This window comes from Canis lupus, chromosome 5 (assembly GCF_011100685.1).
Source record: "Canis lupus familiaris isolate Mischka breed German Shepherd chromosome 5, alternate assembly UU_Cfam_GSD_1.0, whole genome shotgun sequence".
NCBI lineage: Eukaryota > Metazoa > Chordata > Mammalia > Carnivora > Canidae > Canis > Canis lupus.
Window position 1 is genome coordinate 18,687,481 of NC_049226.1, and position 24,394 is coordinate 18,711,874.

The 24,394-nt window shown below is 36.9% G+C and overlaps 1 protein-coding gene across 22 annotated transcripts in view; it reads left to right on the plus strand.

Annotated features, from left to right (window-relative positions):
• Positions 1 to 16,033: 16,033 nt before the first annotated feature.
• NXPE4 (neurexophilin and PC-esterase domain family member 4) overlaps positions 16,034 to 24,394 on the plus strand; it is a 52,235-nt gene continuing 43,874 nt past the window's right edge. For 2 of the 22 annotated variants that reach the window (XM_038536092.1, XM_038536102.1), the window contains exons 1-2: positions 19,269 to 19,852; positions 21,347 to 21,404. Coding sequence is in view for 8 of the 22 variants with exons in the window: in XM_038536088.1 (XP_038392016.1) it covers positions 19,815 to 19,852; positions 21,347 to 21,404 (96 nt within the window). In the remaining 14 variants the exon portion in view is untranslated. The other 20 variants (XM_038536088.1, XM_038536091.1, XM_038536089.1 and 17 more) reach the window with 20 other exon arrangements.

Here is a 24,394-nt window from a genome sequence, read left to right on the forward strand (position 1 = left end):
ATTAAAACACCCAAAAAGATATAAAGCTATGTTAACATCTATGTTTATTCCAGTTTATTATTTTTTAGAATAGCTAAGACATGGGCATGATGTAAGTGTCCATTAATAAACAAGTGAATAAGGAAAATTCGATATATATACAATAGAATATTGCATAGCCATAAAAAAGGAGGATGTTGAGCCATTTGAGACAACGTGGATGGACCTAGGAGGGTATTGTGATAAGTGAAGTAAGTCAGACTGGGAAAGACAAATACCATATGATATTACTTCTAAACGGAATCTAAAAAAAAAAAAAAGTAAGAATCAAAACTGTAAATACAGAGAATTGGTGGTTGCCAGAGGGGGATAGGGTGGAAGTTGAGCAAAATGGATAAAGGAGAGAGGGATATCCAGTCTGTAGTTATGTAATGAGTAAGTCACAGCAATAAAAAAGTAGAGCATAAGGAATACAATCAATGAATGATACTGTAATAGCGACATAAAGGGACAAATGGTAGCTATACCTGTGGTGAACATGCATAATGTAAAAACTTGTCAAATCATTAAGGTGTACACTTTAACATTATGTGTTGACTATACTTAAATTTTAAAAAATCATCTCAGTAGATGCAGAAAAAGCTTTTGACAAAGTACAACATCCATTCATGATAAAAACCCTCAGAAAAGTAGGTTTAGAGGGAACATACCTTAACATAATAAAAGCCATGTAAGAAAGCCCACAGCCAACATACTTAATAGTGAAAAATTGAGAGCTTTTCTCTTAAGATCAGAAACAAGACAAGGATGTCCACTCTCACAACTGTTATTCAAATAGTACTGGAACTTCTAGCCACAGCAATCAGGCAAGAAAAAGAAATGTATTCATATTGGTAAGGAAGAAGTAAAACTTTCATTATTTGCAAATGACATAGTGTACATAGAAAATCATAAGACTCCACCAAAAGCTGCTAGAACTCACAAATGAATTCATTAAAGTATTAGGATCTAAAATTAATATGCAGAAATCTATTGTATTTCTATATGCTAATAAGGTAGTAGAAAGTGAAATTAAGAAAACAATCTTATTTACACTTAGACAAAAAATAATAAAATATCTAGGAATAAACTTACCCAAGGAGATGAGAAGCTTGTACTCTAAAAAAGAAAATATTAATGAAAACAAATTGAAGATGACATGAACAAATGGAAAGTCCATCCTCATGGATTGGAAGAATATTGATAAAATATTTCTACTCTGCAAAGCAATCTACAGATTTAATGCAATTCTTATCAAAATACCAGTAGCATTTTCACAGCCCTAGAATAATCCTAAAATTTGTATGGAACCACAGAAGTCCCTGAGTAGCCAAAGCAATCTTGAAAAAGAACAAAATGAGGTATCACAATCCCACATTTCTAGATGTACTACAAAGCTATAATAATAGTATGGTACTAGCACAAAAATAGACCCAGAGATCAATGGAACAGAATAGAGATCCCAGAAATCCTCAATGATGTGGTCAATTAATGTATGACAAAGGAGGCAAGACTATACAATAGGAATATGCAATATCTCTTCAATAAATGGTGTTAGGAAAACTGGGCAGCTACCTGCAAAAGAATGAAATTGAACCACTTTCCTACACCATATCACAAAAATAAAATCAGAATGGATTAAAGACCTAAATCTGAAACCTGAAACCATAAAAATCCTAGAAGAGAACAAAGCAGTAATTTCTCTGACATTGGCCATAACATTTTTTTTCCCTAGATCCATTACCTAAGGCAAGGGAACAAAAGCAAAAATAAACTGTCAGAAATATATCAAAACAAAAAGATTTTGCACAGGAAAGGAAACAGTCAACAAAACTAAAAGCCTAATGAATGGAAGAAGATATTTGCAAATGAAATATCTCATAAGGGATTGATATCTCAGATGTATAAGGAATTCCTACAACTCAACACCAAAAAACAACAAACAAACAAACAAACAAAAAACAAATAATCCCATTAAAAACAGAGGACAAAATCATTTTTCCAAAGACATAAGAATGGCCAACAGAAACATGAAAAGATGTTCAAAATCACTAATCATCAGGGAAATGCAAATTAAGACCAAAATGACATACCACGTTACACCTGTCAGAATAGCTAAATTAAAGAAGAAACAAGTGTTGATGAGGATGTGAAGAAAAAGAATAAACTCTCATGCACTGTTGGCAGGTATGCAAACTGGTACAACCCCTGTGGAAAATAGTATGCTGATACTTCAAAAAAGTATAAATAAAAATACTACATGATCCAGTATTTCCACTCTTGGTATTTACCCAAAGGAAATGAAAGCACTAATTCAAAGAAATGTGCACCCATCTATTTATTGCATCATTGTTTCCAATACTCAAGACATGGAAGCAACCCAAGTGTCCATTCGTGGATAAATGGATCAAAAACAGATGGCCTGGTCTAGTTTCAAGGTGGGGTAGGAAAGCAAACCATGTCATTCTCCAGTTTTCTTGCAGCTCCTCCTCACTGCCATTGGTAATGTTGGGGATGGTTTCCCTTGTTACCCTGTCTCCATCTTTCTTGTCATTCTCTCTGTCTTTGGTTGTTCAGTAGCTCTTCAGTCAGCTCTCATTTGTTCTTCATGAGGAATTATTCTATTCATAAGTGTAATTTAGTGTGTTCGGTGGAGGAAGTGAGTTCTGGGTCTTCCTACATTGCCATCTTGAACCATAATGAATCACACAGTTTTTACCCTTTTTCCTGTTGATGTGGTGTATCATGTAGGTTAATTTGCAGGTATTGAACCACCTTTGCTTCCCAGGAATACATCTTTCTTGATCATGATGAATGATTTTAATATATTGTTGGATTGTTTCCTAGTATTTTGTTGAAGATTTTTGCATCTATGTTTATCAGATATTTGCCTGTAGTTCCTTTTTCTGTAGTGTCTTTATCTGGTTTTGATATCAGTGTAATCCTGGCCTCATAAAATGAATTAGGAAGCTTTCCTTCCTCTTCTATTTTTTGAAATAGTTTGAGAAGAATATGTATTAACTTTTCTTCTTGAAAAGTGAAATTCTTGGTAGAATTCACCTGTGAAGTCATCTGGTCCTGGACTTTTGTTTTTGAGGGAGTTTTTTGATTACTGATTTAATTTCATTGCTGGTAATTGATCTGTTCAAATTTTGTTTCTTTGTGGCTTAGTTTTAGGGGATTTAGGAGTTTGTCCATTTCTTTTAGGTTGTCCAATTTATTGGCATATACTTTTTAATATTCTCTTAAAACCTTTTGTATTTCTGCGAGGTTGTTTGTTATTTCTCTTCTTTAATCTCCGATTTTGTATATTTGAGACCTCTGGTTTTTTCTTGATGAGACTGGCTAAAGGTTTATCAATTTATTTGATCTTTTCAAAGAATCAGATCCTAGTTTCATTGATCTATTCTAATTTTATAGTTTCTCTTTCATTTATTTCTGCCCTAGTCATTATTCCCTTCCTGCTACTGGTTTGGGGCTTTGTTTGTTCTTTTTGTAGCTCCTTTAGGTGTAAAGTTAGATTGTTTTAGATTTTTCTTCTTGAAGTAGCCCTGTGTTGCCAAAAAATTGTGCTTAGAACATCTTTTACTGCATCTCAAAGATTTTGAACCATTGTATTTTCATTTTCACTTGTCTCTATTGTTTGATTTCTTCTTTGATGTCTTGGTTGACCCACTCATTTTTTGGTAGCATGTTATTTAACCTCCATGTATTTCTGTTCTTTCCAGATTTTTTTCTTGTGATTGATTTCTAATTTCATAGCATTGTGGTCAGAAAAGATGCATGATATGATTTCAATCTTGTTGAGCTTTTTGAGACTTGTGGCCTAACATGATCGATTCTAGAGAATGTTCCATGGGCACTTGAAAAGAATGTTCATCCTGCTGTTTTGGCATGGAATATTCTGAATGTATCTGTTATATTCATCTGATCCAGTGTGTCATGTTTTCATGTTCATTTTCCGTTTGGATGATCTATCCATTGATATAGATCAGGTGTTAAACTTCCCTACTATTATTATATTACTACTGATTTCTTCCTGCATTTTTGTTAATAACTGCTATATGTATTTGAGTCCTTCCATGTTGGGTACATAAATATTTACAATTGTTATACCTTTTTATTGGATTACTCCCTTTATTATTGTGTATTATCCTCCTTTGTCTCTTGTTAGTTTTTTTTTTTTTTAGGTCTATTTTGTACAACATAAGTATTGCAATCCTAGCTTTTCACTTCCCTTACATAATAAATTATTTTTCATCCCTTTACTTTCAATTTGCATGTGTCTTTAGGTCTGAAATATGTCTCTTGTAAGCAGCATTTAAGATGATTCTTACTTTTTTATCTATTCCATCAACTGCATCTTTTGATTGGAGCATTTAGTTTATTTACATTCAAAGTAATTATTAGCAGGTATATAATCATTGTCATCTTGTTACTTATTTAATGATTACATTTGTAGTCTTTGTTCTTCTGCTTTCTTGTGATTTGATGGGTTTCTTCAGTGATACGTTTCAATTATTTTCTCTATATTTTTTGTATATCTGTTACAGGTTTTGATTTGTGGTTACCATTAAGTTATTATATAATATCTTATGAATATAGCAGTCTATTTTAGGATGATGGTCACTTAAGTTTGAATCTATTCTAAAAGCACTAAGTTTTTACTACCCATCCCCCATGTTTTAGGTATATGGTGTCATACTTTATATCCTTATATTGTGAATCCCATGAGTGATTTTTATATATACCCGATTTTTACTACTTTTGTGCCTCAACTTCCATACTGGTTTCGTGACTGATTAATTTTATTATGTTTCTATGTGTCAGTGAAATTTTTTCATTTCCTTTTTTTCTTACTCATGATAATGGTCCTTCTTTTTTCACTCAGAGAATCCCATTTAACATTTCTTGTAAGGCTGGTTTAATGGTGATGAATTCCTTCAACTTTTGGGTACAAAGTTATTTCTCTTTATCTGTCTTTCTCTCTTTCTATTCTGAATGATAGCCTTGCTGGATAGAGTATTCTTGGTTGCAAGTTTTTTCTTTTCAGCACTTTGAAGATACCAGGCCACAGTCGTCTGGCCTGCAAAGTTTCTGCTGAAAATCTAGCAGCTTTATAGGGTTTCCATTTTATAGAACAATTTTATTTTATCTTGCTTTAAAAAATATCTTTATCACTCCTTTTTGCCCTTTTAATTATTTTATTTGTCTTGGTGTGGACTCCTTCAGTTGATGTTTGTTGGGGGCTCTCTGTGGCTCCTGGATCTGAATGTTCTTTCCTTCCCTAGATTTGGGGAGTTTTTAGCTATTATTTCTTCAGGTACTTCTCTGTCCCCTTTTCTCTCTCTTCTCCTTTTGGGATCCCAATAATGCAAATGTTGTTATGTTCAATGGTGTCACTGAGTTCTCTTAACTTATTCTCATATTTTATTATTCTTTTTTCTTGTTCAGCTTAGTTGCTTTCCATTACTCTGTCTTCCAGCTTGCTGATACATTCTTATCCTTCCTCTAGCATACTGTTTATTACCTCTAATGTATTTTCAGTTATTGAGTTCATCATCTATAATTGATTCTTCTTTATATTTTTCGTCTCTTTTTTGATGATCTCACTGAGATTCCATTCTTTTCTCAAGCCCAGTGAGTATCTTTATGATCATTACTTTAACTTCTATATCAGGCATGTTATTTATCACCATTTTGTTTAGCTCTCTTGTGATTTTTGTCCTGTTCTTTCATTTGGGACATATTCCTCTGTCCCATCATTTTGTCTAACTCTGTGTCTGTTCCTATGTGTTAGGAAAGTCAGCTGTATCTCCTCTTAAAATAGTGGCCTTGTGATAGAAAAGATCCTGCAATGCCCTGCAGTGCAGTGTCCCCTTTTTACCAGAATCTATTGCTTAGGGAGTGTCGCCTGTGTGTGTGTGTGTGTGTGTGTGTGTGTGTGTGTTATATGTGCCCTACTGTTATGACTGAGCCACTTTTTCCTTCAATCCAATCATCTGCAATGACTTTCTTTGCTTGTTGTGGACAAGATTTGGTCCCTGTGCTGTTAAGGGACCAGGGTGGGGTTGCCTTAGGCTTGAGTTTGGTTGAACAAGATGTTTGCCAGAAGTGCAGTTGCACAAAACTATATAGGGTGTTCTCCCTGCATTATCCTCTGAGAGGCTTTTGTTAGTGGGCAGGCAGAGCCTGTAGTCAGACCAGATGTCTGCCTGCAGTCTGTCTGTTGAGGTTGCAGTGACCCCAAACTACCAGGCTCTCTTTGTGCTTCCCTTTTTGAGGTATTTGTTGATTGTTGGGGCTTGTAGTCAGACCAGGTATCTTCCCCTGGCCCATTGTTCTAGCTGTAGTTGAATTTGTAAATGTAATTATTTTCCCCTCCCCCAGGGCAGGACTCACTTTTGGGTGGTGCTGGCCACTGTCAGGTTTGCCTGCACAATGCTATGCTTGTGGCATCGCTTAGGATGGATGCTTACCACCTGCGGTGGCTTGGATGGGGTGAATTTACAGGAGATGGTGAGGTTGAGGTACATTAGCAGAGTATGCACTGATCTGCTTGCATGAAAAGACCTAGAACTTCTTTTGAAGAATTCCTGCTGAAAGGGGCAGGTTGAATGGTAATTCCACAAGAGAATGTGAGGGTAGGGTATACTGCTAGCAAGCTAGGTGGAGAGTGAGCTGGTTCCCTTACATATCCATATAACTAGGCTCTTAGGCAGCAAAGAGAAATCATGCCAGCCAGCTCTTTTGTTTTGGAGAAATCTCCTAAAGATTCCTGCTTCTCCTGCACTCACTCTGACACTAGTAAATAAATTCCCTTTCTGTATCCTCCAGACATTTTCCAAACTGCTGTTTACATGCTGTATCTCTGTTTACATGCTATAGCAAACAACCTGTTGTTTTAAGGACAGGCCTCAGTTTCCTATTTCCTTCCAGCTCTACCAGAGCAAAGTCCAGTGAGTTTTAAAGTTGCTACTGGTAAGCCCCATTGAGTATAAAAATTCGCAAGGTTAAGCCTCCTGCTTTTCAAAGCCAAATATTATGGGTATTTGTCTTGCTAGTGTAGGTCCTCCTGTGCCTGAGGTGCCAGACATGCAGTCTGCTCCTCCCCTTCACCATACTTTCAATGCCTCTCTCTCTTTTGTGGCTAGTCCTGCAGGTTAGTTAGTTCCCAGTTGGGTCTCTGCTCTTCCTACACTTTTTCCATGTGGCCTCCTTTCTACAAATAGCTGTGGAGAGTCTGTTCTGCTAGTCTTCAAATAATTTTATGGGTTATTTATACTGATATGGTTGTTGTTCCCTAGGTGTATCCATGGGATGGGTTCAGCTTAGGATCTTCCTACTCTGTCACCTTCCCCTGTCTTGATTTTTCTGTTCCTTTGTTCCTTCATTACTGGTTCCTTTTGTAGTAAATGAGTGTTTTCTAGTGCAACTCTTAATTCCTTTAGTGGTATTTTTACTATTTAAAAACTTTTAATGGTTGTTCTAGCAATTACCTTATGCAGTAGGTTCTGATGATTTATGGTAATTATGATCTTTAGTCACTCTGTGTGTGTGCGTGTGTGCATGCACACATGTGCATGCATATGTGTGTCAATTAAAATTACTGAGTCGGGATCCCTGGGTGGCGCAGCGGTTTGGCGCCTGCCTTTGGCCCAGGGCGCGATCCGAGAGACCCGGGATCGAATCCCACGTCGGGCTCCCGGTGCATGGAGCCTGCTTCTCCCTCTGCCTGTGTCTCTGCCTCTCTCTCTCTCTCTCCTCTGTGACTATCATGAATAAATAAATAAAAAAAAATCTTTAAAAAATAAATAAATAAATAAATAAAAATAAAATTACTGAGTCACTTATTTTCAGCCTGAAGAACTCTTCCTTACTTTTTCTCGTAAGGCAGGTCTGTTAGTAATAGATTCTCTCCATTGTTATTTCTCTGGGAATGTCTTTTATTTCTTTACCTTCAATTTTGAAAGGTGGTTTTGCTGGATAAAAGATTCTAGCTGATGAGTTTGTTGTCCCCCCCCGGCCCCAGTACTTTACATTTCTCTCTTTCTGCTTTCTAGATTTTCAGTTTGTCTTTGTCTTTCAACATTCTTTACTATTATGTGTCTGGATGTGGGGAACCTTTTTATCCTATCCAGTTGGGAGTTGGTTGAGCTTCCTGGATGTATAGATTTGTATTTTTAATTGAACTTGAGAAACTTTCAACTATTATTTCTTCAAATATTTTTTCTACCTTTTTCCCTCCCTCTCTTCTGTTGCTCTCCCATTATGTGTATGTTGATGCACTTAAGTCGTACCACATTTCCAGAAGGATCTATTTTTTTATTTTTCTGTCTGTTCTTCAGAATGTATGATCCCTATCAAGGTATCTTCAAATAAGCTGATATGCCCACTCAAATCTATTGAGCACCACAGTGAAACTTTCAGTTATTGTCCTTTTCAACTCTAGAATTTTATTTTACTTGTCTTTTTAAATTATTTCTCTGAATTGATGATCTCTCTTTGAGATTTTTGTCAAGATACCTTTATCTCTTTAAACATAATTTCCCTTATTACTTGAACATATTTATAATTGTTGTTTGAAGTTTTTCTCTACAAGATCTAACACCTTGACCCTCTCTGAGGTGATTTCTGTTACTTTTTTTCTAGTCATACTTTGCATGGATCATGGGTTCTTTTTGTTGAAAACTAGACATTTCAGATAATATATTGCAGTAACTTTATGTACTGATCTCTCCCTATAAATCTTGATGTTGTTTGCTTGTTTGTTCAATGACTTGGCTGGAAATGTTAGTAAAGTTTGTTTCTTCTGGGGTATGCAGACTTTGATATTACTCCTCAGAAAGTATAATCTTGGGGATTCATGCAATCACCCTGAAATGATAGTGGTTTTATCAAGGTTCTCTTTTATTGTCTCTTATTCTGCTCTCTCTATTAAACTCTCTTCATCTGTTGGTATAACATCCAGCTGCTTATCCAAAGCTTGAAGGACCCCCACAATGAAATTAAGTATGTAATCTCAGGGACCCTGGGAATCTGTACAAAGATTTAGAGAACATTGTAAAATATTTTAACATTTTGGGCTGTCTGATGTAAGTAGGTTTGAATCTATCCTGAGTTGGTAGCTCAATATCTCACTGAATTAGTCTCTTAGTCTTGAGACTAGGTCAGTTCAGTTAAAGGGTTGTGTCTCAATTCAGAGGGTGGTGACCTAACCCAAGTTAAGTCTATATGGTCCAAGTGTTTGCATCAGGTATTTAAAAATAGAAAGAAAAAAATAATTTTCATATTATAAAGGTACATTTTACAAAATTGCCAGAAGTCCTAGCTTATGAGAAAATTTCTTAAATCTGGAAAATGAAAGATTAAAAAATATAGCAATATTTCAAACAAAGGTCATAAAAAATTATAATCACCCTCATCTGTTCACTCAGTTGTATGTAATTATTGATCTTGTGTTTGCAGTTTTATGAATCCACTTTTTCCTTAGTGTTGAGTTTTTACCCAGTTCAGTGGTATGACCTAAAAATTATCAGAAACTTGTACTTGTCAGAGACCCTTCCATGAAGATCTGTCTTCCTTGAAGATGAAGTACTTTTGCAAGCATCAGAGTAAATGATAGCTGTTTATAAATGACAACAGACTTAAAAAATGTCAGTGTTTAAAGATCTGATGAGAGTTTATTATAATGCAATTGACAAAGAAATTTGGTTATTTCTGTGACATACATTTTAAGGTAACTGGAATTATGACTGATAACATTACACATTAGGTTTTTATGAATGTCCTATAACTTCTAGAATGCTTATATTAATAATATATATCCATACAAGGATATCTATAAAGAGGGTGTAGCATTATTTCTTATTTGACTATACTTCCCATGTAATTTAACACATCAGATAAGTCTAGTTTAATGTCTTTTTTTTTATAGAGAAAACAAAATTTTTAATATGTTCCAGGGACCTTCTGAAAACTCTCAAATTTCCAGTTCAAAAAGCCTTCATTTAGAATTTGATTTGAGAAAGTTTATCAAAAATATCAAAAGGCTTTGGACACTTGACTAAATAGTATCACAGAATATTATGAAACAATAGTTCATTATTTAACCAAAGTGACAAAAGAATTTAAGACAAACATAGAAGGTTACATAGTTTTATGCAAATCTAGTTCTTAATATTGAAAAGGTTATTTTCTTAAGTAATCAAAGACCTGATTAAGATAACATGAAACACAGGAAATTATTTTGCTAAAACACAAAATCTTGGCTGTCTAGTCAGATTGCTGAAAAGGTAAAAATCTTCCACAATCTCTTATCAGAAACAGATCAATATTCTAAGAAAATTTTGTCCTTTTAGCAGGTGCAAGAAAATTACATAAGCATGCTATTGATAATAAAGCTTATTTTAAAAATCCTTGTAATAACAATGCAATTTTAGCCAATTTGACCACACATGGTAAAATTCTTTCTTTCCCCCACCTCACCAACTTTCTATACCACTTTGTTCTTTATTTTCCTTCCCATTCTGACACCCCCAGTTTTACTTTATGACAAAATTACTTTTTACTTCCCTTCACAAAAATTTATCTCCATACTTCATACCTTTCATACTCAAAAGCACATCCTAATTTGCCTTGCATACAGAATTTCCCTTATTTCTAGAAGTTTTAATCACAGTCATTAGAATGCTTAACCCTCAAAAACCTTAATTTCAAGTAAAAACTAAGAAGTAAGAAATTGGGAACTGTTCTGCCAACTTTCTTTAGATTGATAAACTTATGAATACATTTCAAATTATCTAGAAACCTCTGTACTAAGAGGTCAAAAGTAGGTAAATGAATCTGCTTAGCAATTAATGTTTTAGTATTTTATCTTATTTGGAAATCATCTAGATATTCAGCGAGTTCCCATCATTTAATTCAGCAAAATTCAAAAAGTAGAAGTTATCAAAGGTTTGGGAAACTATTTTTTAAGTACATACCATAATTATTCCTGATAAGTCACCTAAAAACTGTTATCCTGCTTACACCTATCTAAATCACTTGATCCCAACAATTAAGTTTAGACTACCCATGAAAATTTCATTAGACAATTGACAAAATCACCTGCTACCACAAGTTACTTTTCTTGCCAACAAGTTTTATAATAGAGATAACATAAAAATTATTTGACTAATAAATTCGAGTAGAATAAAAGATGTTCATCTGCATTATATTTAATGCTGATAACTCTAAATACATACCTCCTTTAAATAAATGAAACTAGGGAGCCCTGGATGGCTCAGTGGTTTAGCGCCTGCCTTTGGCCCAGGGCATGGTCCTGGGGTCCCGGGATCGAGTCCCACATCAGGCTCCCTGCATGGGGCCTCCTTCTCCCTCTGCCTGTATCTCTGCCTCTCTCTCTGTGTGTCTTTCATAAATAAATAAATAAAAATCTTTAAAATAAAAATAAATGAATGAATGAATGAATGAATGAAAGAAACTAGCTTTTATTTATTAGACTATCCCAGGTTATGTGAACTTGAAAATTATTTGGGTTAATTTCTGTACTTCTGATTTTTAGGAAAACTTAATTCGTATGAGCTTATTTTTAAGCTAATTAAATAGACCTCTTCTACAAATTAATTTTGGCAATTGCATCCAAAGGTAGAAAAATAGCATGCATCTGCAACATACATGTAAAGACACATAGACTCAAACAGAAATCTTAGAGCTTTCATTCCAAAATTTTAGCCATGAATTGGGTGCAATATAAAACTCACTAGTGGGATCCCTGGGTGGCGCAGTGGTTTGGCGCCTGCCTTTGGCCCAGGGCGCGATCCTGGAGACCCGGGATCGAATCCCACGTCGGGCTCCCGGTGCATGGAGCCTGCTTCTCCCTCTGCCTATGTCTCTGCCTCTCTCTCTCTGTGACTATCATAAATAAATTAAAAAATTAAAAAAAAATAAAACTCACTAGTTTACAAATAACAGTTTATAAATAACGGTCTCTGGCAGAGGAAAAAGTGAAGGTTACCCATTCCAGTGGCTAAAGCTTTTTACTAATTGTGGAGACTTTTAAAATTTGTATTTGTCCCTGACGAGTAATCTTAAGGAAGCTGTGGACTAGATTTTGGGCAAAAGAGCTTTATTAGCAGTTTATATTTTAAAAGGTCTCTTTCTGTTTTGGGTTTTGGGTTTGTTTTGTTTGTTTTTTCCTTCATTCTCCAGCAATTGTGAATAGACCTTTAGTTATCTCCTGGGGTGTCTACATTTCAAAGTCATGGTAAGATTTACATCTTTAAGGGACAGAGAAAGAAAATGTAAATTTTATCCTAGGAAGTTTAGTGTCTCTTGGATCCTTTTGGCACCCCAGTTAAAATGTAACAGTACCATCCTATAATTAGAGGAATGACATATAAAAAATTTCTGGACTCAGAGTCAAGTGGGGCATCTTTAGGGTTGGAAACAGGGGTCATTTGGGTCACTATTGGGGAAATGATAAAACCCATTGGACCATGCCCATTTTGTGCAGCAGGAGGTGGGCTTCACTTTAGTGCTTTCATTCACTTAGAGCCCTAGCTGTGATCACTGTGATGGAAGGGTGGGTGTGGAGCCAGGTAATAAATATCCAAATGAGTAGTGGGAGGACTCTGGTTTGAGCATCAGTGGCTCCAGGGGGCCTTTGCCTTTCCTCTTTCCTTTTCCTTCTGCGGAGGCCTCAATAACCCTGTCAGCTTTCCCCTTGGTGATAGAAATGCCTCATGGGGTATGCTGCTCAGTTCCTGTCCATTCAGGGAAAAGTCAAAGAGGCTTGGAATCTGTGGTATTTTAGAGGAAATGAGCATAAAGCTCAGAAGGATCTTTAAGAAAGTTATAGATTGTAGGGTCTTTAGAGATACTGTCTAGTTAATACATTTTGTCAGCTATGAGTAAAAATTTAGGTTGAACCTGTTCAAACAAGAAAATCCATAATAGCCAACAAACTCCCCTCTCTCAGTCCTGCTGCATAAAATCTCTAAGAAAAAAAAAAATATATATATATATTTATTTATTTATTTATTTATTTATTTAGAAGAATTTAAATTTCAGTTAAGGTATAGTTTTTGATCTCGGTTTCTACTTCTTATTTTTGTCTAGTTCCCTTAGTCTCGGGCATTGTTATCAGAAGTTTTTGGATAGTGTCACTCTGAGCCTTCCTTATAGGTGGCTTCTTTCCTTTCCAACATGTTCCAAGAGATCTCTTCTGGGATTGAAATCTGTCTCCACTAGCATTGATTATGTTCAGTTTTCTGGAGAGCCCTAGGCCTCTGGAGTGTAATATTAAAGTCTTGGCATGTTGGTATATGGCACAGAATAATGTCCATGAAGCATTCATGGGATTTCACATTTATCAGAAAGTTGGCATACTTCCTCAGGTTCTTGGGAGGCACCGGCACTAGACGTTCAGGCCATTTATATATGTCCACTAATTTTTTTTAGCAACATTACACCAGGGACTGGACCCATAATGTCCCATTGGGTCAGAGGATGAAGAGCAAGAGTAGTGAGTGAAATGGTGACAGACCATAGCCTCTTGTATTTTCCCTCCAGTGCCACTATTGGTTTCTGGTTGCAGGGCTCTTTCACTCTTCTGGGTTAGGACACATAGTCCAAGCATGACTCACTGACTCAGTGGCCACAGATGGAGATCTCCTGTCCTCCTCACCTATGGGAACATTTCCTTTGTGCCTTTAGCCCAGAACCTCTCTGTGGGCAGTGACAATAGCTTTGCAATCCAAACCCTTTCCTTATCTATCCTTGGCCTTGAGGCATGAAGGAGCTTTATGCACTTTGATAGTCAGTGAAGGCCTTTATGTCTCATTAGACTGTGTGGCCTTGATCAGCCTGCTCTGGGGATATAATGAGTTATTACAGCAGCTGTGACCTTTGGGTTGGATACAGCAGGCAACACACTACAGAAGCCATATGCAAATCACATTGTAGCTTAACAGACCCCCCAGCAAGTGCAGCTTTTTTTTTCAGATGATGGAACGCACCTGACTTAGGTCTAATCAAGCAAATTTCAAGTATAGGGCATTCACCCTGGTTAATATCAATTGTTTTGTGCCAGTATCAGCCTATCAATAACCAATGTTAGTGTTAGACCTGGTCTCATAGTTATTATGATTGCAACATCCCCTTTAGCAATAACCATCAGGAAATCTTGAAAAATTAAAGTTTATTATTTACAGAATTCTACAGAGTACCTGGGGGCCACACAGGTCATGGGAAGTGAGGAGTGTGATAAGATCTGGTGTTCTGCTTTCATTGAGGATGATGGTAGAGGCCTAAGGTTTCACAGGCTCATTCTTTATTGGTGAATTTAAAAGATAGGACTGGGAACTTACAGTGGGGGAAGAGAAAAAAAAGTGGCCCAAATGCTCATGATCAGTTATTGAAATCAACCAAGATCTTTAAAACATAGAAGCCTCCATGGGGGAAGGTGGCCTGGTTCTTTATTTAGTGGTGTGGCTGGTGATGTGTTTATTAGAGATAGGCATCTTTGAAGTGAGTGTCTCAGCCGTCAAAGCTTATATTAGGCACTTGTGTTCCAAAAAAAACCCAAGCCTCTCAGAGTTTCCACTATGGGATGGGATTGTGATATATGTAGGGATGTGTTTTATATATAAGTATATGTATACATTGTGAATGAGGAATGGTGCCTGTTTTCCTTTGGTAATTTTGTCCATCGTGACTGAACAAGAATTCAGCTCACATAAAGGCTATAAATATAAGAAAAACATGAATACGCTGAGAGTGCTCCACAATAAGCTGAAATACCAGCTACTACTATGAGCTTATCACATGCATACAGTAGCAGTCTAGAGTGAGATTTGGGTCTCTAGGACCTTTTTAGAAGTTATTTGGGAAAACTATGCCTAATTTTTAAGATCAAGAAGCAAGTTCAAAGTGGTTTTATGATTTAATAAAGTCGACATAGCTAACTAAACAATGAATTTAGGATAAAACAGGTTTCTTACCTACTGGTCCAGTGAATTTCAGTTATACCATGTTACCATTTCTATAAAAAAGCAACTGTCTTTGGATTGAGAGTCCATAGAAATTTTAAAACAGAACTGATGTAAGATCAAATATTTTAAAACTTGATGATAATCAGTTGAATTATTTTTTGGGGGAGGGGAGATTTTTCCCAATCCTCAAATTAAGGGTAATTGTGAAGCTGTAGGACTTTCACTATAGAGAAAACCCTGACACAAGTTCCAGGCAAGAAAGGAATGTTGTAAAACTGAAGATGCTGCTGTGGATCAGTAAGATGACCTTAGAAAGAGGAATAAAACTGCTACTGGGGAGAACAGGTGTTTGTTTCAAAAGAATCAAAGTGAAGGAAACTGTCAGACAGGGTCTTAGTGAGAAGAGGCTAATTCAGAGTCCTAGAGCATGCTATAAATCATAAAAGAAGGAGGTAGAGCCAGTGAGAAGAATGGCCTGGATGTCTGAAGATAGGAAATAGTCTTTGGAAATCTGAAAATGTGCAGTAGGGCCAAATAAGACAGACTATTGGGTGGTTTTTCATAAGATGCTGGCTAGTGTGGAACAAATAGAGACATCAGAATCAGAAAGGTGTACATGCAGTTCCTGACCCTGCAACTAGCTCTGTCTGTTCCCTAATAAAATGAGATTAATAATAACTGCACAGAAGTTTGTCATGAAGGTACAGGTTTGAATGCAGGTAAAGGCCTTCGTGCATTGTTGCTGTTGGATAAATGGTAGCATTGGTTAGAGTCAGGCTATGTAGGCGGGAGCATTTCCAAGGGGAAGCCTCTAACTTTGATATTCTTAGCTCTCCTTTGAGTCCCTGGACTCTGACCCAGACTTGATCTCCATGTTTGCCACCTACACGCTCTGCCTTTATGACTCCAGAGTTTAAATTATTTTTAACTCATCAAATTATCTCCCACCTACGCAGACTCTAGCAGTCTGTTCTGGCTCTCTATGTCCTGTCCTACCACATTTATTGTTAACTATGTGGGCTTCAGAGGAGTTGTCAAAAGATTTTAAAAGGTACGTGTCTCTCTGCATACTTTGAGATCCTCAGACTTTACAAACCCTTTCATTTTTAAGATTGATAAATTACCCTCAGCAAAGTATAGGGTTAAAATAATCAACTATGCTCCTAATATTTTAAACTTTGAGCAAGTTTAGGGTATAACTTTTTGTTAACAGATCATCATGATCCAATAGGCCTACAATCACAACATTGTAATTGAAGAAATTTGGGGTGGGGGAGTGAGCATTTCAAATTATTTAGCATATAACTGGATGAGACAATATTTTTAAGAATAGCCAACATTTAAAAAATTTATCTTAAATATTATATTCTGTATTTTACCAAGATGATGGCATTATTATAAAGAAAGTGGGAAAGGTATGGCAAGCCTCTTTCACATAGCTATAATAAAACTCTATTTTAGGGATGCCTGGGTGACACAGCGATTGAGTGTCACCTTTGGCTCAGCGTGTGACCCTAGAGTCCTGGGATCAAGTCCCACATTGGGCTCCCAGCATGGAGCCTGCTTCTCTCTCTGCCTGTGTCTCTGCCACTCTCTCTGTGTCTCTCATGAATAAATAAATAATATATTTTAAAATAACTCTGTTTTTATTGAAAAATATAAGATATGCCATCTGTTTAAATTGTGTACAAGTTTATATGTATGTCGTTTTCTTCATGGTGTACAGAACAGTGTGACAGCAAATATGGAAAATGACACTGTCCAGACTTTTCTGAAAGTCAGTTTATTGAGGTACAATATATTTATAGTAAAATTCAGCATTTTTAGTATATTCTGAGTTTTGGCAGAATGTTACTATTAGCACAATCAAGATGGAGAATAGTTCTATCACCCAATTTGACTATTGTTGATAATGCTTCTATGAACACTTGGGTGCATGTACCCCATCAAATCTGTGTTTTTGTATCCTTTGGCTAAATACCTACTAGTGCTGGATGGATCACAGGAGAGCTCTATTAACTTTTTGAGGAAATTCTATACTGTTCTCCAGAGTGGCTGCACCAGTTTGTACTCCAACCAACAGTGCAAGAGGGATCCCCTTTCTCCACATCCTCACTAACATCTGTTGTTTCTTGTGGTGTTAATTTTAGCCATTCTGATCAGTGTGAGGTGGTATCTCATTGTGGTTTTGATTTACATTTTCCCGATGCTGAGTGAAGTTGAGCATTTTTTCATTTGTCTGTTGGACATCTGGATGTCTTCTTTGGAAAAGTATCTGTTCATGTCTTCTGCCTATTTCTTAACTGGATTATTTGTGTGTTGGGTGCTGAGTTTGAGAAGTTCTTTATAGGCTTTGGATATCAACCCTTTATCAGATATGTCATTTGCAAATATCTTCTCCCATTGAATAGACTGCCTTGTAGTTTGCTGTGTAAAAGCTCTTTATCTTCATGAAGTCTCAATAGTTTGTTTGCTTTTGTTTTCCCTGCCTCCAGTGATGTGTCTAGAAAGAAGTTGCTCTGGCTAAGGTCAGAGAGGTTGCTGCCTGTGTTCTCCTCTAGGATTTTGATGATTCCTTGTCACACATTTAGAGCTTTCATCCATTTTAAATTTATTTTTGTGTATGATGCAGGAAAGTGGCCCAGTTTCATTCTTCATGTTTCTGTCCAGTCTTCCCAATACTATTTGTTGAAGAGAGACTGTCTTTTTTCCTTTGGATATTCTTTCCTGCTTTGTCAATGATTATTGACCATATAGTTGTGGGTCCATTTCTGGGTTTTCTATTCTGTTCCATTGATCTCTGTATCTGTTTCTGTGCCAGTACCATACTGTCTTGATTACAGTTTTGTAATTCAGCTTGAAATCAGGAATTGTAATGCCTCTAGTTTGATTTTCTTTTTCAGGATTACTTAGGCTTTTCAGGGTCTTCTGTGGTTTCATACAAATTTTAGGATTGGGCGAGTGAAAAAAAAATTAGGATTGTTTGTTGTAGCTCTGTGAAAAATGCTGGTGGTATTTTGAGAGGGAGTCCATTAAATGTGTAGATTGCTTTGGATGATATAGACATTTTAATGATGTTTGTTCTTCCAATCCATGAGCATGGAGTGTTTTTCCATTTTTTGTGTCCTCTTAAATTTCTTTCATAAGTTTTCTATAGTTTTCAGAGTACAGATCTTTTAACTCTTTAGTTGGGTTTATTCCTAGGTATCTTAAGGTATTTGGGTGCAATTGTAAATGGGATCAATTCCTTGATTTCTTTTTTTTGCTGCCTCATTACTGGTGTATAGGAATACAATCGATTTCTGTACATTGATTTTATAGCCTGTAACTTTGCTGAATTCTATAGCTTTTTCTAAAAAAGATATTTTAATGGATGTGTAGTAGTATCTCATTATAATTTTAATTTTTATTTCCCTAATGTTTAATGATGTTGAGCATCCTTTTATATGTTCATTTGCCATCTGTATATCTTCTTTGGTGAAATGAACAAATTTTTTTCCACTCTGTAATTGGATTCTTTATTTTCTCATTGAGTCTTGGGAGAAAATATATATAATTTCTAGTTTGAGTCCAAAGGCTTGAGAACCAGAAACACATCTGGGGCTAAAAAAAGAAAAAAAAAAAAGTGTCTCAGTTTAAGTAGTGAGACCAAATTCATCCTATTTCCATCTTCTTATGCTCTTCTGGGCTCAGTGGATAGGATGATATCTGTCTACAGTAGTAAGGGGTGAGGGTGACCTTTACTCCATCTGGCTAGAATCATTAATCTCTTCTGGAAACACTCTCCTAGATATTCCCCCAAGATAATATTTTACCAGCTATTTGGGCATTTTTTAGCCTGGTCAAGTAGACACTTAAAAGTAGCCATCATAGCTACCAGAGGCATAGTTGCCCTCTGTCACTGCCCCTGTCTTATAATTCCAATATTTGGGTCATCTCTAAGACTAATTCTATGGTTTGCCTTGCTCTTTACCATGGGTTATTTTTTCTTGTTTATTTTGTGTGTTTCACAAATTTTTTATTTATTGCCAAACACAAAGTTGAAAATAATACACACTGAAATAAATAGTATTTATGCACAGAAAAGCTACACCCCTTCTCCTAGGTCAATAGTGTGTGTGTTGGGCGAAGAGAGTTCATTCAGTCTAATCAGGAGTTGAGCTGGGTTTGGGTCTCTGTTGTTGCTATGGTGACCTTGAATTCACCATCAGCTTCAAGATTCTCTGGAGTTACTGGTGTTTAGGGTGGGTTTTGTTTCAACAAAGGATTTTTCTCAGTGTTCCTCTTTCATCCTTAGTATTATCCTTCCCTGTGTCTTAGAATGAATCTTTCTCCAAGCTCTTGCTCCTTCTCTCATGGTTGACAGCAGTTGCTTTTCACTTGGTGCTGTCTACCCTGCTGGGGAGAAGGAGTGGGATTCTCTGGTGTTCCAGTTCAGCTTCAATCTTAGGCAGGCTTTGTGTCCCTACGTTGGATAGAGGTTGGAGTGGCTTTCTTGGTGATGCCGCCTGCCTCCTTGCAGCATTAGGAAATCTCTAATGATCTTGGTAGAGGTCAGTTTCCTGTCCCGCCCCACCCTGAGCAGCACACAGTTTTATTTCTCCATTTCCCCAACTATAGTTTGGCTCTAGAAAGGCCAGGGCTTACAGTTCTTTTTTAGTGGCATAAGGCCTTAGCTCTTAGTGGAAGAGGATGCAGGAGAGGTTTTGTGTCTTTCCCATCAAGGAGCTTCTCTCTCCTCCAGACCTGGCCCGCTGAGGAGGCTTTGTCTAGTCTTCTGCACTGACCCTAGTCTTTCTCATGAGTGTTTGGTGGAGACCCAAGGAGAAGAACAATCAGTAAGTACAAATGTTTCCTATGTCTTCATTCCTAGGAGTTCTGTACTCTCACACCCTCTGCCCACACTCAGCTTTTAGCAATTTGTTTAAAAAAAATGTAACTAAATTCTTATTATTCATTGTTCCCTCAGAAGTCAGTATTTGTGTCCCTTTTGTCCTTGGAAGTAGTCTTTCCTGAGATTTTAAGCTAGATGGTTGGTCTGTGACCCCAGTTTCTGGTAAGTTAAGCAACAGTTAGCATTTTGTAGATCTTCTGGATTTTCCTTATAACTCTGGGAGTAATAATGTTCCTGCTGACTAAATACAACCTAGGCTGAAGTTAAAAGTCCTTTGGGGTTTATGCTAAAGGATATAAAACTGTTTTAGGGAGACAAGACACTTGAACCAGAGAAGAAAATCCAAATTTTTTTGTTAAATTTATTTATTTATTTTGAGAGAAAGAGAGAGTCGAGGAATGGGCAGAGGCAGAGGGAGAGAGAGAGAGAGGATCCCAAACGGACTCACCACTGAGCTCAGAGTAAGTTTGAGGCTTGATCCCATGATCCTGAGGCCATGAGTCAGATGCTTAACCAACTGAGCCACCCAGGTGCCCAGGAAATCCTAATTTAAAGAACACCCATGCTCAATGAGCTCACTGGACACCAACTGTCTATAACTAAAAGTAAGTAATTGTGTCTTGTCTTTTTGATGGAGGGAGATGATGGCATTAATTGAAACTAAAGTTTTGCTCAGAATATAAATTTGAGACTGTACACTAACTTCTAACTGAAAACAGTGTATTTATCTAAATTAGTGGACAGTATACTATAGTAAGTGCTAAGACAGAGTTTCATAATCTTTCTTTGTGTGTGTGTGTGCCATAGAACCCTTTCATGATCTCTGAACCCTTTCTGTCATTAAATGTTATTACATGCATGAATTAAAATATATAGGACTTCAAAGAAAACCAATTATATTGAATTACAGTTTTCAAGGTATTTCAAAATCTGATGTAGACATATATGCCCTTCTATTTACCCATTAATTAAAAATATCTACTGTTAGGTCTAATAACTACAGCAATTTCAAAGTAGTAATGAGAATAAATGCTATTTCATGATATCTGCAACAACTGGGACTTGATATGAAATATTTGTGATTTTTTAAAAGATTTTATTTATTCATGAGAGACACAGAGAGAGCAGTAGAGACACAGGCAGAGGGAGAAGCAGGCTACATGCAGGGAGCCCAATGTGGGACCTGATCCCAGGACTCTAGGACCATGCCCTGAGCCTAAGGCAGGCAGATGCTCAACCACTGAGCCACCCAGGCATCCCAATATTTGTGATTTCTAATCATTTGAATGTTAGATATCACTAATACTATGGCACTTTATTATCTATTCAAAAAAATTTTAATGCTGAATTTTAGCGAGATGTTAGGGAAAATAAAATCTAATCTTCTTTTGATCTAAATTCACATTCTCCTTTGATTTCTATCTATGGATCTCCCAAGGGACCCTGGGTTAAGCAATCTCTACGCTGAAGTGGGAAACCATCAAAAGCAATCAGAGGTAAATATAACACTGTATGTTAACTATACTGGAATTAAAATTTAAAATAAAAGAGCAATCAGAGTAGGGGGAGGAAAGTCAGAGGAAGTTTTAGAGAGACTCCAGGTGGAAGGCACAACATCTACAAAAATATGTTGAAGATGACTGTAGTACATTCAGAGTAATTTTGTATTTTTGGAACACAACTGTTATTACTACTAGTTGCCCTTTACTGAGAACTTTTTACATGTAGAGTACTGTGTTAAGTTTATTAAAAACACGTTCAGGGGATCCCAGGGTGGCTCAGTGGTTTAGTGCCTGCCTTTGGCCCAGGGCGTGATCCTGGAGACCTGAGATCAAGTCCCACATCAGGCTCCCAGCATGGAGCAGGCTTCTTCCTCTGCCTGTGTCCTGGCTCCCCACCCCCTTCTGTGTCTTTCACGAATGAATAAATAATAAATAAATAAATAAATCTATTAAAAAAAACCCCACATTCATGTAGCTAAGTCCTCACAACAACTCTTTGAGATAAACATACTTGATTTCCATTTTACAAATAAGGAAACTGGGGTCCAAAGATTTTAAGTAATTCCTGAGGTCAAGTACCTGGTATGTTGCAGAGCATGTACTTAAGCCTAAATCTCTTTCATCTAAAGCTCACAAAGAACTTTGGGTGTGTCTTTGTCTCTGTGGGAGGGAGGCATTTCTGTTTGGAAATACTCCAGGATGAAGTCTTGGAGGCTATATGAAGAGGTGGAGATTGTATCATGAAAACCAACTTTCCAATTTCATCTCCTGCCTCCCCACATGTTTCGTAGCCACTCTGTACCACAATCATTCCTAAACATAACATGATTCTGCTACCTTTATGCTTTGTACTTGCTTCCTTTTTTTTTTTTTTTTTTTAAGATTTTATTCATTTATTCATGAGAGACACACAGAGGCAGAGACACAGGCAGAGGGAGAAGCAGGCTCCCTGCAGGGAGCCCAATGCAGGACTCGATCCCAGGACCCCAGAATCATGACCTGAGCCAAAGTCAGACATTCAAACACTGAGCCACCCAGGTGCCCCTTTGTACCTACTTCTTTCTCTGCCTTGCATACCCTCCTTCCAAGTATGTCTTTGTCTCCTGATTAACTAGAACTCAGACTTTGTGGCGAGCTCTTCTCTAGCCTACAAATACAGATGCCATCCATGTTTAAGAAAGCTTTCCAGAGGCAGGTGGGGGAGAAAGCAGGGTAAAGGCAGTTCTAACAAGAAAAGAGAATACAATACAGAGTATAAGCAGCAAAGGCTAAAATGTTTTAAAACTGTCTTCTCAGTCAGAAAAAAAAAATGTGGCATCAGCAGAGGAATCAAGAGGAAAATTAGATGGTTTACTACCTGTATAACAAGATTATCGAGCTTACTGAAAAAAATAAAAGTAGTGTCTGTGGACCGAAAAGACCACCTCTTCCTTGAACAATTCTGCCTGGGGGTTCACTCTACATAATATGTTTGTAATGTTTATTTCCTTTGCATCTCCAATATTAAACTGTTAAATATCAAACAAGAAAGTGAGGTTTTAAAATCTCATTCTCCAAACACTTTTATAAATTTGAAACTTATAAAATCAATAAGTATTGGTATGTATGCTTTATGGAAAATCCTTTCATCAAAAATCCATTTATCCAACCAATATTTAATGGGAAAGGTATTATGGGACGTATAATGAGGAATTCCACAGCAGTGGAACCTCTAAGATCCTACACAGAGGTTGCAAATTTGCATCTCACAGTCATGTTTTATTTGCTCCAGATTTTCAAGAATATAAAATATTCAAGAGATTTCACATAATTATCTGGATTTCTGGCTTCAACTGGAAAAAGTAGTGAGTTGGCTTGCAATCCCAAATGGAATGGGCTGGAGCCAAATGGACCACCTGTTACAAACCTGATGCATGCTTTCCAGTGTATCAACAGCACCACCATTCTGCTAGCCCTTGGGGGGTCTCAAAATGCAGCACCATTTTCCATCCCACCCTCTTTCTCATCCTTCAGTTCAATGAGTCAACAAGTTGATTCAGTCTCTACAATATCCTTCTCTTCTATCTCCTTCATTTCATTCTAACTTCAAGAGTGATTCAAGGACTTTATTACCTCCTGATGAGAATTAGAATTATCACAGCTAACATACACTGAGCAGCATTCACTGTGCTAAGCATTTTACGTGGGATGTTTCTTTTAATCCTCACATGAACCCTGTAAGATAAATTTCATCACAATCCTCATTTTACAATAGACAGAATTGACACACTAGAAGCTTAATGCACCTGTCCAAGGTCTCACAGCCTGCAAGTGGGGCAGTCTGACTCTTGAAACTATACTCTTAATCTTATAAACAAATTGTATGGATAGTTTCAAGCTTGAGTACAGGTGGTCCTGGTGACTTCAAGCCTTTTCAAAAGGTGGGAAGGATTAAAAGACTTTAGAAAATCGTTATCCACTCTAGACATTCAATTTACATACATATTCTTTTATAGAAGAGATCTGCCTACTAACTCAGGTGATGTTTCAGAGTCCCCTTTCAATATGACCCTTCCCTCACTGATTCTCCCTCTCCCATTGTGAATTTTACTAGGGTGTATTGCCCCACTGTGTAAAACACTATAGGTAGTAATCAAAAGGACAATTTGAAATACTGGCTTTTTTGTGTTGGAAAAAAATGAAGACTTTTTTCAGTTGTGTAACAGATCCTTCGGAGGTTCCCATATAGTTTTAAGTACTGCTTCAACCCAGCATAAACTCTCTCTCTCTCTCTCATAAATAAATAAATAAATCTTTAAAAAAGGGGGGGGGGGAAATCCCTGGGTGGCTCAGCGGTTTGATGCCTGCCTTTGGCCCAGGGCACGATCCTGGAGTCCCAGGATCGAGTCCCGCTCGGGCTCCCGGCATGGATCCTCCTTCTCCCTCTGCCTGTGTCTCTGTCTCTGTCTCTCTCTTTCTCATAAATAAATAAATCTTAAAAAAAA